The sequence below is a fragment of the Chlamydotis macqueenii genome, chromosome 2, assembly GCF_036417535.1.
Source record: "Chlamydotis macqueenii isolate bChlMac1 chromosome 2, bChlMac1.mat, whole genome shotgun sequence".
Classification (NCBI taxonomy): Eukaryota; Metazoa; Chordata; class Aves; order Otidiformes; family Otididae; genus Chlamydotis; species Chlamydotis macqueenii.
In genome coordinates this window covers 28522636-28535120 of record NC_141557.1, presented here as the reverse complement: position 1 = coordinate 28535120, position 12485 = coordinate 28522636, and the positions used below count along the sequence as shown (strand labels likewise).

General features: G+C 40.2%; 1 protein-coding gene across 1 annotated transcript in view; it reads right to left on the bottom strand.

Moving 5' to 3' along the window:
* The window catches only part of PHF14 (PHD finger protein 14), a 166771-nt gene extending 154797 nt beyond the window's left edge, over positions 1–11974 (bottom strand). Inside the window, exons 1-3 of the mRNA XM_086740350.1 lie at positions 11956–11974; positions 10259–10633; positions 9596–9706 (exon numbers count right to left, since the gene is read on the bottom strand). Of these exons, the coding sequence (XP_086596476.1) occupies positions 9596–9706; positions 10259–10633; positions 11956–11974 (505 nt within the window). The remainder of the gene's footprint in view (positions 1–9595; positions 9707–10258; positions 10634–11955) is intronic.
* Positions 11975–12485: the final 511 nt, after the last annotated feature.

Here is a 12485-nt window from a genome sequence, read left to right as displayed (position 1 = left end):
GAATTTATTAAATGGATGTTAAATGTTCCTTTGAACTGCAGCTCATATTAACAAGAAGCAGTAACACAGAGTAATTTCCATGTGAAGTCACATCTTAAAGAAAGGGCATTCCAGTTTTTAATTTCTGGAGGCATTTTCTAAATCTTAAAATTAAAATAGCTATCCAATAGAGGAGACTTAAAATTACAAAAAGAAGAGTTTACGTAACAAGTACTAACAATAGTATGGATAATCCCACATCTTCAATTTTAGTACAGGTTTGTTTTCCTGGGCTTGGGGGCTCTTTTAATCTCCAATGTTATTTCACTCATTAATCCCACATAAGCTATGCCTCATTCAGTTCTGCAGCTGCACAATAATACATAAATTCTAACCTTATACCACTCATATGACATTGTTTTCTCTGTAGTCACTATTTCGTTAGTTAACACAGGCCAATCTGTGCAATCGGAAGCAACAGAAGAGGATTTGTATGGAAAAAAAAAAAAAAAAAAAATCACAAAAATAAGGCATCTGTACTATAAAGTACACCTAAAAATTACTGAAAAAGATGACCACACAAAAACCCTCACCACTCAACATCAGCTTACACAGAATTTCTGTCCACATCCATCTCTGTATGAAGCCAAATAAACAGTGGGGCCAGTGTGCTACGCACTTCACGTGGCATTTATTTCCACTCCACAGAACACTCTCTACAACTAACCAGTAACTCAGTTGTTACTTCCATATAATGGTCAGTTTTGTCTTTTTCTGCATATATCTGTATGTGGAAGTATTTGATGAAGAGACTATACAATTATCAACAACAACAAAAAAAATCCATCAGCACTACTACTGATTGGGATATAAATGCAATCAGTCCCTTTACAAGTTCTCTAATGCTTAGAGAGCCAGTAAAAAAAAAAAAAATTAAAAAGGAAAAGAGAATGCAGTAAGAGAAGTTATTGTCCAGTATTTTGAGAAAAAGAGTAATTCAGTCATTTCCCTATGCCTACCAGCCTTAACGGTAATAATGGAAGTACAACAGAGTTAACTGAAGTTTTGAAAGAGCAGAACACTCTTTGGGCATGCCTAAGAAATAAAAAACAGCATTAAGTAATATGCAATCTAAAAAATTATTTTTAATTACAATAGCTTTGTTTGCATACATATTCACGGACCTGTTAAAGTGGGTCCAGAGAAGTGCCACAAAAATGGCCAGAGGGCTGAAACACTTCTCCTGTGAAGAAAGGCTGAGAGAGTGGAGTTGTTCAGCCTGGAGAAGAGAAGGCTCTAGGGAGACCTTACTGCAGCCTTTCAATACATAAAGTGGGGTAAAAGACAGACAGACTTTTTACCAACCCTTCTAGTGACAGGAAAAGGGGGACTGGTTATAAACTGAAAGAGGGTGGAGTTTAGACTGGACATAAGGAAGAAATTTTTTTTACAATGAGGGTGGTGGGAACCTGGAATAGGTTGCCCAGAGAAGTTGCGGATGCCCCTATCACTGGAAGTGTTCAAGGCCAGGTTGGATGGGGCTTTGGGCGACCTGCTCTAGTGAAACATGTTCCTGCCCACCAAAGGGAGTTGGGCCTAGATGATCTTCAAAGGTCATTTCCAACTCAAACTATTCTGTGATATTTGCCAGCTCTCACAAACACCTTACAAGTAACTCCTAAAGCTAGACTCTCATACTAGATATTTATAGATTAAATGCCATATGGATGTTTAAAAGCAAAACATATTTTTGTATCTCATTTCACAGGTTCTGAGTGCCAATGTGCACTACTTGTCTCACTGTAAACAAGGTAGTATATGGTTTTGCCATGTTACAATTAATTTAACTGGATCTTTACGTTACCTTATATTATTTTCTTCTGTTTTACTTCCTCGCCGTAACTCCATGACAGTAATTTGTTTGGATGCTTTAACTGCGGTGTTCCATTCCAAAATATGCTTCAACCTTTTGTGAATTTAAGCTTTCATTTTATTGGGGAGGGGGGAGGTGTGTGGATTGAATCTTAGCTTGTGTGTAGTTTGGTCTTTAACAGCACTCTAAATTACCAAGAGTGATTCCTGTGCACCAATACTACAACAGAGGGTACTCTCTACCTGCTTTATGCCACGCAAACAATATAAAGTAGAGAACAAATAAACATTGGTTTCATTCACTTCTCTCCTTCAAATTCTTTTTGCCTTCTCCCTGCTTCGTGCTCTCCTTTCTGCATGCATGTACACACCAGAGATACCTATAGTGAGGGATATCCCTCTTCTGTCTGAATGCATCCACTGTGATAGGTACTTTTCTAGAAAGAGCTATTCTCTGATAACAGCTATTTTTGCAGGTGTTCTTCTGTCAGATGCACTTTCAGTTAGGAAGAGGCTGTAGTATACAATTTTCTCCTTGAAAGAAATTCTTAAAGAATGGCTCTTTCAATTTGGCAACCATATCATGTAATTCCCTATGGGAGAGAAGTCAAGTTACTCTCAGTGAAAGATGAGGCCAGATACGCTGCCAAATAGTGAGGAATAAAGAGTTCCACTGAGAACAAATATGAGAGATAACGGTTGTGAGAAAGGCATCATTATTTCTGTACACCTTGTATTTTTAGCATTACTGAGCACAACAGCAGGTGGCAGTCCAGTCTAACAAGGGTAATTCTGAGAGGAAATCTCTAGGACAGGACATTATGCTCTAGAATTCACATAAGAAAAAGTATAATGAAAATAAACAAAAGTGACTACTAATCTCCACATCATAACATGTACTATGCAGAAGACTTCAGGGGAAAGCTACTGAAATCACTACAGCAGCTAAAAAATAAACCTCCCAAGGGTTTTGTAGGATCACTTTACAAGCAACTTTAAACATGGTACCTCGTGATTTTTTTTTTTTTTTTTACAGTCTAAGAAAATCCACGTATATAGAAAGTGCTACACTATGTAAGTACACGGCCACCCACTCACAGAAGACAGGCCGATTCTTCAATGCAGTATTTAACTTAACAAGCAGCTTTATTGCTTGTTTTTTAAGTGAAGTCTGAAGGATAAGCAAGTTAAAGGAAACAGGGACTCAATTTTGGGCTTGCCTCTTCCACTAACAAAGTGTAACCAACTCCAGAAAGCAGAAGAGAGGCATCTGGCATCATTTTGGATGATCTGCCAGTTCTTTTATTGCACTGACTCCTGTCTGGTTGAGCCTTATCCAGGTGCTCAAAGCTACATACAAAGAATACAATCCAGGATCCTGGAACATTGAAAAGGAGAAAAAAAAATATGAAAAACTAAGCATGCAATATAGAAAACAACTACCATGTCTGAAGTTATTCCTACTAAGTAATATTGATCAATAATAATTTATAGGCATCATGCGAGAAGTCATCCAGCCCACAGTGTGCTTCACAATAACCCAACATACAAAGGTGGTAACAAAAAATAGGCTACAGGTGAGGTTAATTCTTTTGGAGGTTAAAGCCACTCGATCACCATGACCCTATCTAGTGGTCCCTTAGCCTATTTCTCTCAATCACAAAGTGGACATCTTTGACACGATGACATCAAGTTACCTGAGTATCTCTGCTAAAACACCATGTTACACACCATGTACAATCCCTCACTCAGGTTGCCTGTATCCTGACAGATGGGGAAAGTGGAAAGCAATGTAAAAAGTGTTTATTGACAACAGCATCTGCCCATAAACTCCCTTACAACAACAGCTCCAGAGTCATGAAAACTCCTTTGTATATGTGCTGTACCAAACATGTAAAAGCAACTGTACTTCCCGTACACCTGATCTAGAAATTGCAAATAATTTTAAACTCCAAAATACCTTGAGGAAATGCTAAAACTAACCAGGAAGTTCTGATATTAATGACTGGATGTAAAAATAAGGCAGGAAAACCTAAATCGTATATGGAAAATACGAAGTTTTAAATTGCCAAAGGCAAAGTTGACCACATTTGTCTATTAAACTAAAGCCACAGGAGTCCATTACGCTGTCCAATATAACTATACTGAAAGCAAGAACTGAGAAGTCTTAGTACTTCACTTTCAACATAACTCCAAAAAACAGAATCTAGTATCAGTTAGACATATGCCACTGGCTTTCAATGCTATTTTGCTGAGTGTGATGATTCAACGCTGGTAGGCTACTGGCAATTCAACACTGGTAATGCTAGCAGTTAAAAAAAAAAAAGAAATGGAACTGCCCAAAGTAACATAATTAAGAGCATACAAAACAAAACCAACGTAGATTAAGATATTACTGCTTCAAGGAGAAAAATTAACTTCTCAAATAAAGTTTTGGAAAAAAAGTATCTAAACTCTGTATTAACTGCATATACAGACTGGGCAGAGTAGGAAATGAAACTGATCACTGATCTGCAATGACGCTTCAGAAGAGAAATATTTAGTTTAATAGAAAAAAGGATGGAAGGGGCATATTAATGATTAGAAGCAGTTTCTGCATTTCTACACCGGCAGTAATTACATCACACAGCATTTCAGTAGATGTCTATTTAAGTTGTAAAAGCACTCAAAACTAAAAGGTTGCCAACTTTTACTTGAGTCATTGGGAACTGTCTTATTTACAAGGTTATAATACAGATCAAATTGGTTACTCTACCTCCTGAATTTGCTTAACATTCCCAGTTTCAGACAACACTGTCTTCAACTGTTTTTAACGTTATCAAATTGTACTTGTTTGGGATGAAGTACTGCCCGTTCCACAACTTCCCTCGGCAAAGCTGCAGTCCTAAATAATCCTTAAAATTGGATTCCAACAGAAATTATTGAATAGTGAACTAGAATAGATATTTTTCCCAGAAACATCTAAGAGTTTCATACCTTGTACAAGGGAAGCAACATCTGGGAGACAGCTGAACATGTGTCTGGGAGAGCTAAGCCTAAGCCTCCAAGGCACTGTAACAAGTATATGGTCAAGAAACACTTGAAACATCCCATCCTCGCTGAGGATGTCTAGACTTTCAGAGGCAGCCAGGCTGCAAACAGATGATCCCATCAAGCCGGAGTTAATAAAGCACAGAAGAATCTTCTCCATGTGGCAGGAAATATACATGAGATGACACACACACAAGAAAGAGGAGATGCAAGAGAAAGTAAAGTAGGAGTAGTAAAGCAGGAGACCATGAAAAATCTGTTCAAGACTAACCAAACAAGCACAACAACACTGAACTGATGAGCAACAGTTCTGTAAGGGACAGACAGACCGGAAAGATGAGGCACAAAGAGTCATGGCGGGGAGTGGGAGGTTGAGAAAAATAATGTCAGCCCATCACTGAATCCACCCTGCCCCAGACACTGGAATGAAAGCCTAGATTTCTGTTACATTACTCCTCTGCTATCTGTAAACACATGAAAGAATAGAAATCTCAGTGTTTCCAAAAAGAATGCAAGTTCAAAATGCCCACTAGTCACTCCAAAGTGTTACTTCAAACGGGAGACATCTGTACAGATAAAAGATCTCACCTGGGATGAAGATAACCCAAGAGAACACAATGCCCATATTTTCCATTTTCTCAGTGGTAAAAAGCCCTTGGGAATTTCACTCTGAGGGACTACACATTACAGTTGCATAGTCAAGCCTTGAAATGATTGTAACAATTAAAATTGTCCAATTACATGATAATTTACTAATGATTAGCTATTGAATATTTTCTCTTACCTTCACTGTCTACTGAAACACTCTACTTTTCTGTTACATATCATTTAAGTTTACTCTCAAAACCAAACATATTAGTTTTTTTCATCAGTATTTCAGTAGTGTTTATCACTACAGTATTTTAGAGGTTCGCAAACATTCCTGTACAGGATATTGTAATATAAAGAAAAGTAAAATTGGAATCTCCATTGTGCTACGAGGAAAAGAATTACAGAAAGATAAAGGTATTTGCAACTTTTTATTTCTAGATCAAGTCACAGGTTTTTCAGAATACCTAATAGATGCATTTATACAGATCATTACATGTTTTAAATAGAGCTCCTACTGAACTCAGTTGCAATAATAGTACATAATATTTATGCAAGTCAGGCTCCACGCTCAACACCAAAAAACCAAACATTTTCAAATGTCTCTAAAAATCTGAGTCTAGAAGACTTGTACCAGTAGTGATAGAATCCAGTTCTTCAAGGCAGCACTCACCTACGCTCTTAGCTACACTGAGATAGAGAGCCAGTCCTTAAATTCACACATCATTCTTGTTCAGGGACCACACTACATTTCTCTGCATCATTTCAATTTCAGTACATGAGCTGCCAAAACGGATTTCACCGATGAGAGAGAAGTGGTAAATCCTTGCTTTGTAATCCTGCTGGGAATTACTTTCAACTACACTGATGTCAGAAATCAGTGTTTATCTCCACTCACTCTCACTATATTAAAAAAAAAAAAAACATTATGTTCTTTAAAATATAGCATTGCTACTTTCTACTACCTAGAAACAGAGAAGTCATTAAAATATCACTTCCTTCAATATTAACATAAAGAAAAGCCCACAGGCTTGAAAACTATTTACATTAAGTAAATTTACAAGACTATAGCAGTTCTAAAATCAGTTTCCCTAAAGACATGTCAGAATGATGAGATCTTTAAAGTGGAAAAGGCAGTAATTGCCTGTTGGTGTGACCTAAATCCAAAAGAAGAGAAATTAACTACACTATAAGTAAAAGCCATATCTTCCATGGATTCTTTTTTTTTTTTCCCCTGTGGAAATGGAGGTTAGGTAATTAGAAATATTTCCTATACTGAAAAAAAGTTTACCAAGGCATCAGGACTCTGAATAAAAAAAATTCAGAAATGCCAATTCCTTCCTAAAAGTACTTAATACCAACTTCTCAAATCCTTACTGCATGTCATAAACCCAGAAATCTGACAAAACAATTAACATGTGTAAAAGTTTAAACATTTAGGGCTCAGTCCTCATAGGCTTGCACAGTATCGTCTACTAACACATATCAGTTACCGTGCTAAAGCTCATACATATGAATGCAAACAGGCAGCAAACAACTTCAGAATTATTTTAATTCAGTATTTAAATAGTCCTCTAACTTTAAACTTTCAAAATAGTTTTGCTTTTTAAACATGTATATGTACATTTGTGATTCAAATAAATATACATTGCAGAGCTGTGGAATTACCATACTTATGGGACTTTTCTGAGTGCATGAGTAGAATTTATGGTCATTTTCAATGCAGAGAGACTGTTTCCTCCTTCTGTCACATTTATTTCCCTTTGTAAGCAAACTATGCAATTAAATTCTGAATTCAAACAAATACTAAATACTGACTTGCAACAGGCTGCACATGGAGAGACTTCTACAGTCACTGAAAAAGGGCAACAGCCCTGACTCTACTGGAGAAATAGACATTATGCTTTGAAGGCTGACTCCACAGTGGAAAAAAGGGAAAACCTGTTTTCTGTTAGCAACAATCCAGAATTTGTCTAGTATGGCTGCTTGTGTGTGTACACACATATTCCTTATATATATAAAACTTCGAAATGATCAACTATATTTTTATATATATGCATGCGTATAAAAAAATCCCCTTTATTTCAGCACTTCTTCCCTCTGAATCTAAATGGACTAGGTACAACTAATTTAAGGCTATGTTGTATCAGCTTCATTCTACATCAGCACAGATGTTCTGTTCCAAATATCCTGCAACTATTCATTTAACTTGTATTACACATAAGAAATGTTTATTTTATCTTTCAACTTAAGAGGTTATATATTTAATAACTTTCTATACCCTAACTTCTCCAAACCCTCAAAACTTTCTCCTTTCACAATGAAAATCTCTGAATAAAGTGTAAAATGCCGAACTCTCCCACTGTTTCAAAGTGTTTTCACTAGATTTTATTAAACAGAACATTAATTTCTACTACAAGTGATAGATATAGGTTCTGATATGTTAAAACAAAGCTATATGAGATACATGAACACAAAATAGCAATTAGAAAAATAATTTGTAAGTACAACTTGAGTTTTTCTCCTATGCTTGTTTCAACTCAGTGTGGCTTTTTTAAGGGAAAACCCATCCAACTCCCTCAAAATGAAACTGAGATTGAAATACTCTCAAGGCTAGACACTGGCCCCACCATGTGTACATATGATATTCGAAAAGTCAAGGAGGATATCAATTACAAATGAATCCCCTGCATTTAGACATCCTCTCATTTAGTTGAGTCAGTAAGCTTTATTCATTACTTTTAAATAATTAATGATTGTCTTTTAATCAAATTGCCATTTCTCCATTTCTAATTCTCCTTTTCCCTTAAATCCTGCCTCCGCTACTGTTCCAGAATAGGGAGATTTCCTTTGGGAACTAAAAATTATTTCCTCTTATGGCAAATTGTCTTTACAAAAGGCAGTGCCTTTACTCAGAAGAAAGGATCAAAAATCCCCCAAACAAGATTTTAAAAATAAATTAAATAAGCCCTTAAAAGTCTTACCATGAAATTGGTAAGATGACATTAGTCTTACTCTCTCAAATCACTGCAGCCTGCTTCAACCAGACCAGCCAAGAGTAACATGTCTAAGCTTGGGAAAAAAAAATACCAAGGAACATTAAGACACATCTTAAAACTGGCACTGGAAAAATGATTATTAAGTATTTTTAAGTTCATTAACAAGAAGGAGCTTGCCAGATGTTAGAAAATAAGCCTTTAAATGGTGATGGGGAATATTTTTGCAAGATACACTCAATGAAAACATAGATGAGCATCCCCAGTGCAGAAATAAAAAAGTGAAGTTATTTGACAAGCTGTCATAATGCTTCCCTTACATCTTACACATCCTGCAACTCTTTGCTTACTTCCCTGAGCATATGCCACTGTACATCCAATACACAGTTTATTCACAAACATGGTCCTGCCCCTTCTTCTTTCCTTCCCTCCAATATATTTGAATTTATTCATTTTTTTCTGGCATCTTGCTTACTTTCAGTTTCTGTAGATGCTCACTGCAGATGCAGGAATCTGCACACCTAGAATAGACTACAGAATAAAAACACTCTAGGGCAATGACTTCTAGTATGAAACGTGTACACCTTTCTGCAAAGCTATCTGAATGGACACCTGAAGTTTGTTTATTTTAAAGCACAATAAAAATCTGAACAGATTATCTTTCTGCCTAAGGTTTTCACTCACTGAGTGGAATTAACCTTGAGAAACAGGCAAGTCCTTAAGTTCACAACAAACTATTACCCAGACAGATTCAAAACAAAATGGCTTTAGGACATCCTTAATTCAATACTAAAAGCAGTGAATATTTTAAAAATTATCTCTGCATTGAAAAAATAAAAAGCAGTAGGCATAGCTAAGGCCATCAGCACAGAAGCTACTCAAATGCTTCTGCCAAAACTTGTTTGATAATCATGAGTTTTCTGTTGAGAAAAAATTAATAGCAATTGATGTATTGATGGATGTTTGGTTTAATCAGTTGCTTCTCAGTTATCCAATCGAGTCACTGAACTTCAAGTGGCTCCAAGCCCCAGCAGTTCACTAATACATTCTGTGTCCCATGATATTAAATGAGCAACCATAAAACAGAAATGAGATCATTCTGAACTGAAGAAATGAGGAAGCATATTTACCTGAAGCATCTCCAACTTTAAAATCACTGTCATCAGAGCTATCATAATCTAAAGCTTCCAGCAGCGAAGCTGCCAAAGGCTTCACTTGTCTCCTCTTCGAACTGCGGTCCACTGCAGGAAAAGAAAACAAAACACGGTATTGTTACTAGATGCCATAATGATAATCCAGCACCGTTACAGACATTTAAATTAAAAGGAAAGGCAGGATGCCCGTGGCAGGCGGGGCTGCCCCCGCCACAGCAGCCGAAGAGCAGCCGGCAGATGCAGACACTCACCCCCGCAGGTGAGCGGCACCGCGCACGCCGGGCCGGGCTCACCCGAAGGCAAGCGGCCAGGAGCAGCCGGCGCTCCCTCCAGGCGCCGGGAAACGACACGGCACCGCACCGGCCGCGGGCTGCCCGCAGCCCCGCGCACCGGCAGGAACCCCGGCGAAGGGCTGAGTGGACCCTGGGGTCGCCTGAGGCCCCCGGAGCCACTAGCACGTCCCGAGGCAGCGCCTCTCCGCGATCCGCCAGCGACGAGAGGGACGGGGAGAGGGCAGCTGCGGCCGCGGGGCGCCTGAGGGACGGCGTTTTGCGCCCGGAGGAGGGGGCGGGGGCGCTCCGCGGGCACCCCGGCATCTCCCCGGGACAGGGGCGGGTAGAGCCGCCGAGGGTCACTTACTAAAGCCTGCGCAGGTGAACGGCGGGCGGGCAGGGGCCCTCAGGTGCAGCGCCGCGCAGCCGCTGAGCCCCGGGCCCCTTCCCCAGACAATGGGCACGGCGGCGACCCGGATGCAGACCCGCGCCCGCCCGCCCGCGGCGGCCGGCCCCGCCGCCTGCGCCTGCGCACCTGTCTGCTGCCGGCCCGGCGGCGCAGGCGCGTTCTGAGCGCGCCTGCGCGCTGCAAGGCGAAGCCGAGGTGAGGGCAGTGCCCGTCCTCCGCCCGGCGGTTCCCGCCTCTCTCGGGGCCGCGGAGGGGGACGAGGGCACGGAGGGTCCCGGTTAGCGCTGGGATCTTCGGTGTGGAGAGTACGGGCAGTCCTGGGGTCAGGAGCGCCTAACACAAAGTCTCAGTGCAGACCCGTTCATTCTCAGGAGGGTGCGTGTTTGGCATCTCATTTATTAGGAGAATGAGCTCCAAAACCGCTCTGGCTCTTGCTCTGTTCCCCCGTGTGGAAACAAAGCATTTTAAAACTGCTGTTATTTAATCCCTGTTGTAAAAGCTGAGTTCCTTGTGACTATCTCATTGCCAGGCTTATTCTTGCCCTCTTCAAAAATAGCAAGCCATTGCATTGGGGAAAAAAAAAAAAAAGAAAGAAAGAAAGAAAAAAAAAGGAAAAAAGGAAAACCCAAGGATTTTTGTTTGTCCACATCCAGGAGCTAAGCACAAAACCTAATGGTGAGAGTTGGACAGCGAGGGAGAGCCATGCAGGGCCATTGCCTTTTGCGAAAGACTCCCAACCTTCCCACTTGCAAGAGCCACCCCAGCTCCTGCGCACACCCCGTGTCGCCAGTCCTCCACATAAAAGCTGCATAAACCCTTTATGAGATGTTTTAAAAAAACCTGAGGGAATAATCTGTTTTTTGGCTTTTCCCTCAACTTGTTTTCGTAATTAGAAGAACGAGCACATCCTAAAGAACTGATGCTCTGGCATGCTGGTGTGACTTCAAAAGCTTGAGGATCAGGAATAGTGCTAAACATGAAAGCTTGCAACAGAATTGTAAGAGCGTTATTGGAAGATGCAAGTTTAATGATGGATAAATGCCAGAAGGGTCAAACTATTTCTACTATGAAGCATGGAGGGAAGGTAAAGTTTGGCAAGCACATGGTCCGTGACAAAAGCCTGTGCTACATTTAGCACAGCTCTGCGTGTATCACCCACGCAAGCCTTCCCAGAGCCAGAACTCCTCTTGGTATTGCAAAGACAGGTAGTGTGTTATGAGTGAATTTGTCCTTTTAAATAGAGCATAGAGATGGCCAGTTAGCGTATGATGTATTTATGCATCTGAAATATTTTAAATACTAATTCTCTGTGTTTCAGATTTTGAGTATTTTGGAAAAGCAGAAAATTCTGAAGAAAAATGTGAGATCTATGTTCATTCTGTGCTTGAATTTCTTTGGGTTTTTATAGCGGATTATCACATCAATAGTTGATGTGTTCATGCAGGCACCTCCTGTTTCCTCCACCAATTCTTTGGCTACACAGGTAGCCTGACTGCACAATGAACTCCTTGCCTGAATCTGGTTTTGCCAGCCCTAGTCAAATATGCTATTGGCCCATGCAGTCTCTTTTTTGCTTCAAAACTCTGATCAGCTTCCCTGTTCCAGTAGGGAGCTGCTGTCTTAGCTTTTCACTCCTTAAGGTTTTTTTTTTTTACCTTTACCTGGCATCCCCATCTTACTTTCTCTTCACACACAACTGCAGTCTTAATAGGACAAGTGGCAGAGCTCAGACGCCATTGTTTAGGCTCTGCAGATCCATGCTGATGTGTACAGCAACAAGTTCTACAGAACCCCTGCCTGCCAAGGGAAAAGCCCCCGATCCTGTCCCATACAGAGTGATTGGCAGAACAACCCTTATCACATGTAAGGGGAAGGAAAAGTAAACAGAACTGACCCCAAATTGGGCTTTATATAGAAGAGCAGACTGGGGGACACAGACAGCTTCAAAGAGTGAGGGCTTTCAGCACGTAACACAGGCGAGGGGAGGGAGGTAGAGCAGTGGAGGAACTTAGGATTCCTTTAAACATGAAAGTCAAAGCAGATGTATGGACCGTCTGGCTTTCAGTTCAGACTCTGGGGCAGCCTGTAATACTAGGATTATTCCTGTTTCTACCTACACAATTCTGGCAAGAACAGATGATCAAGCAGAAGTTAATTAATGGCTGCCTGCCCCTACTCCTCATCA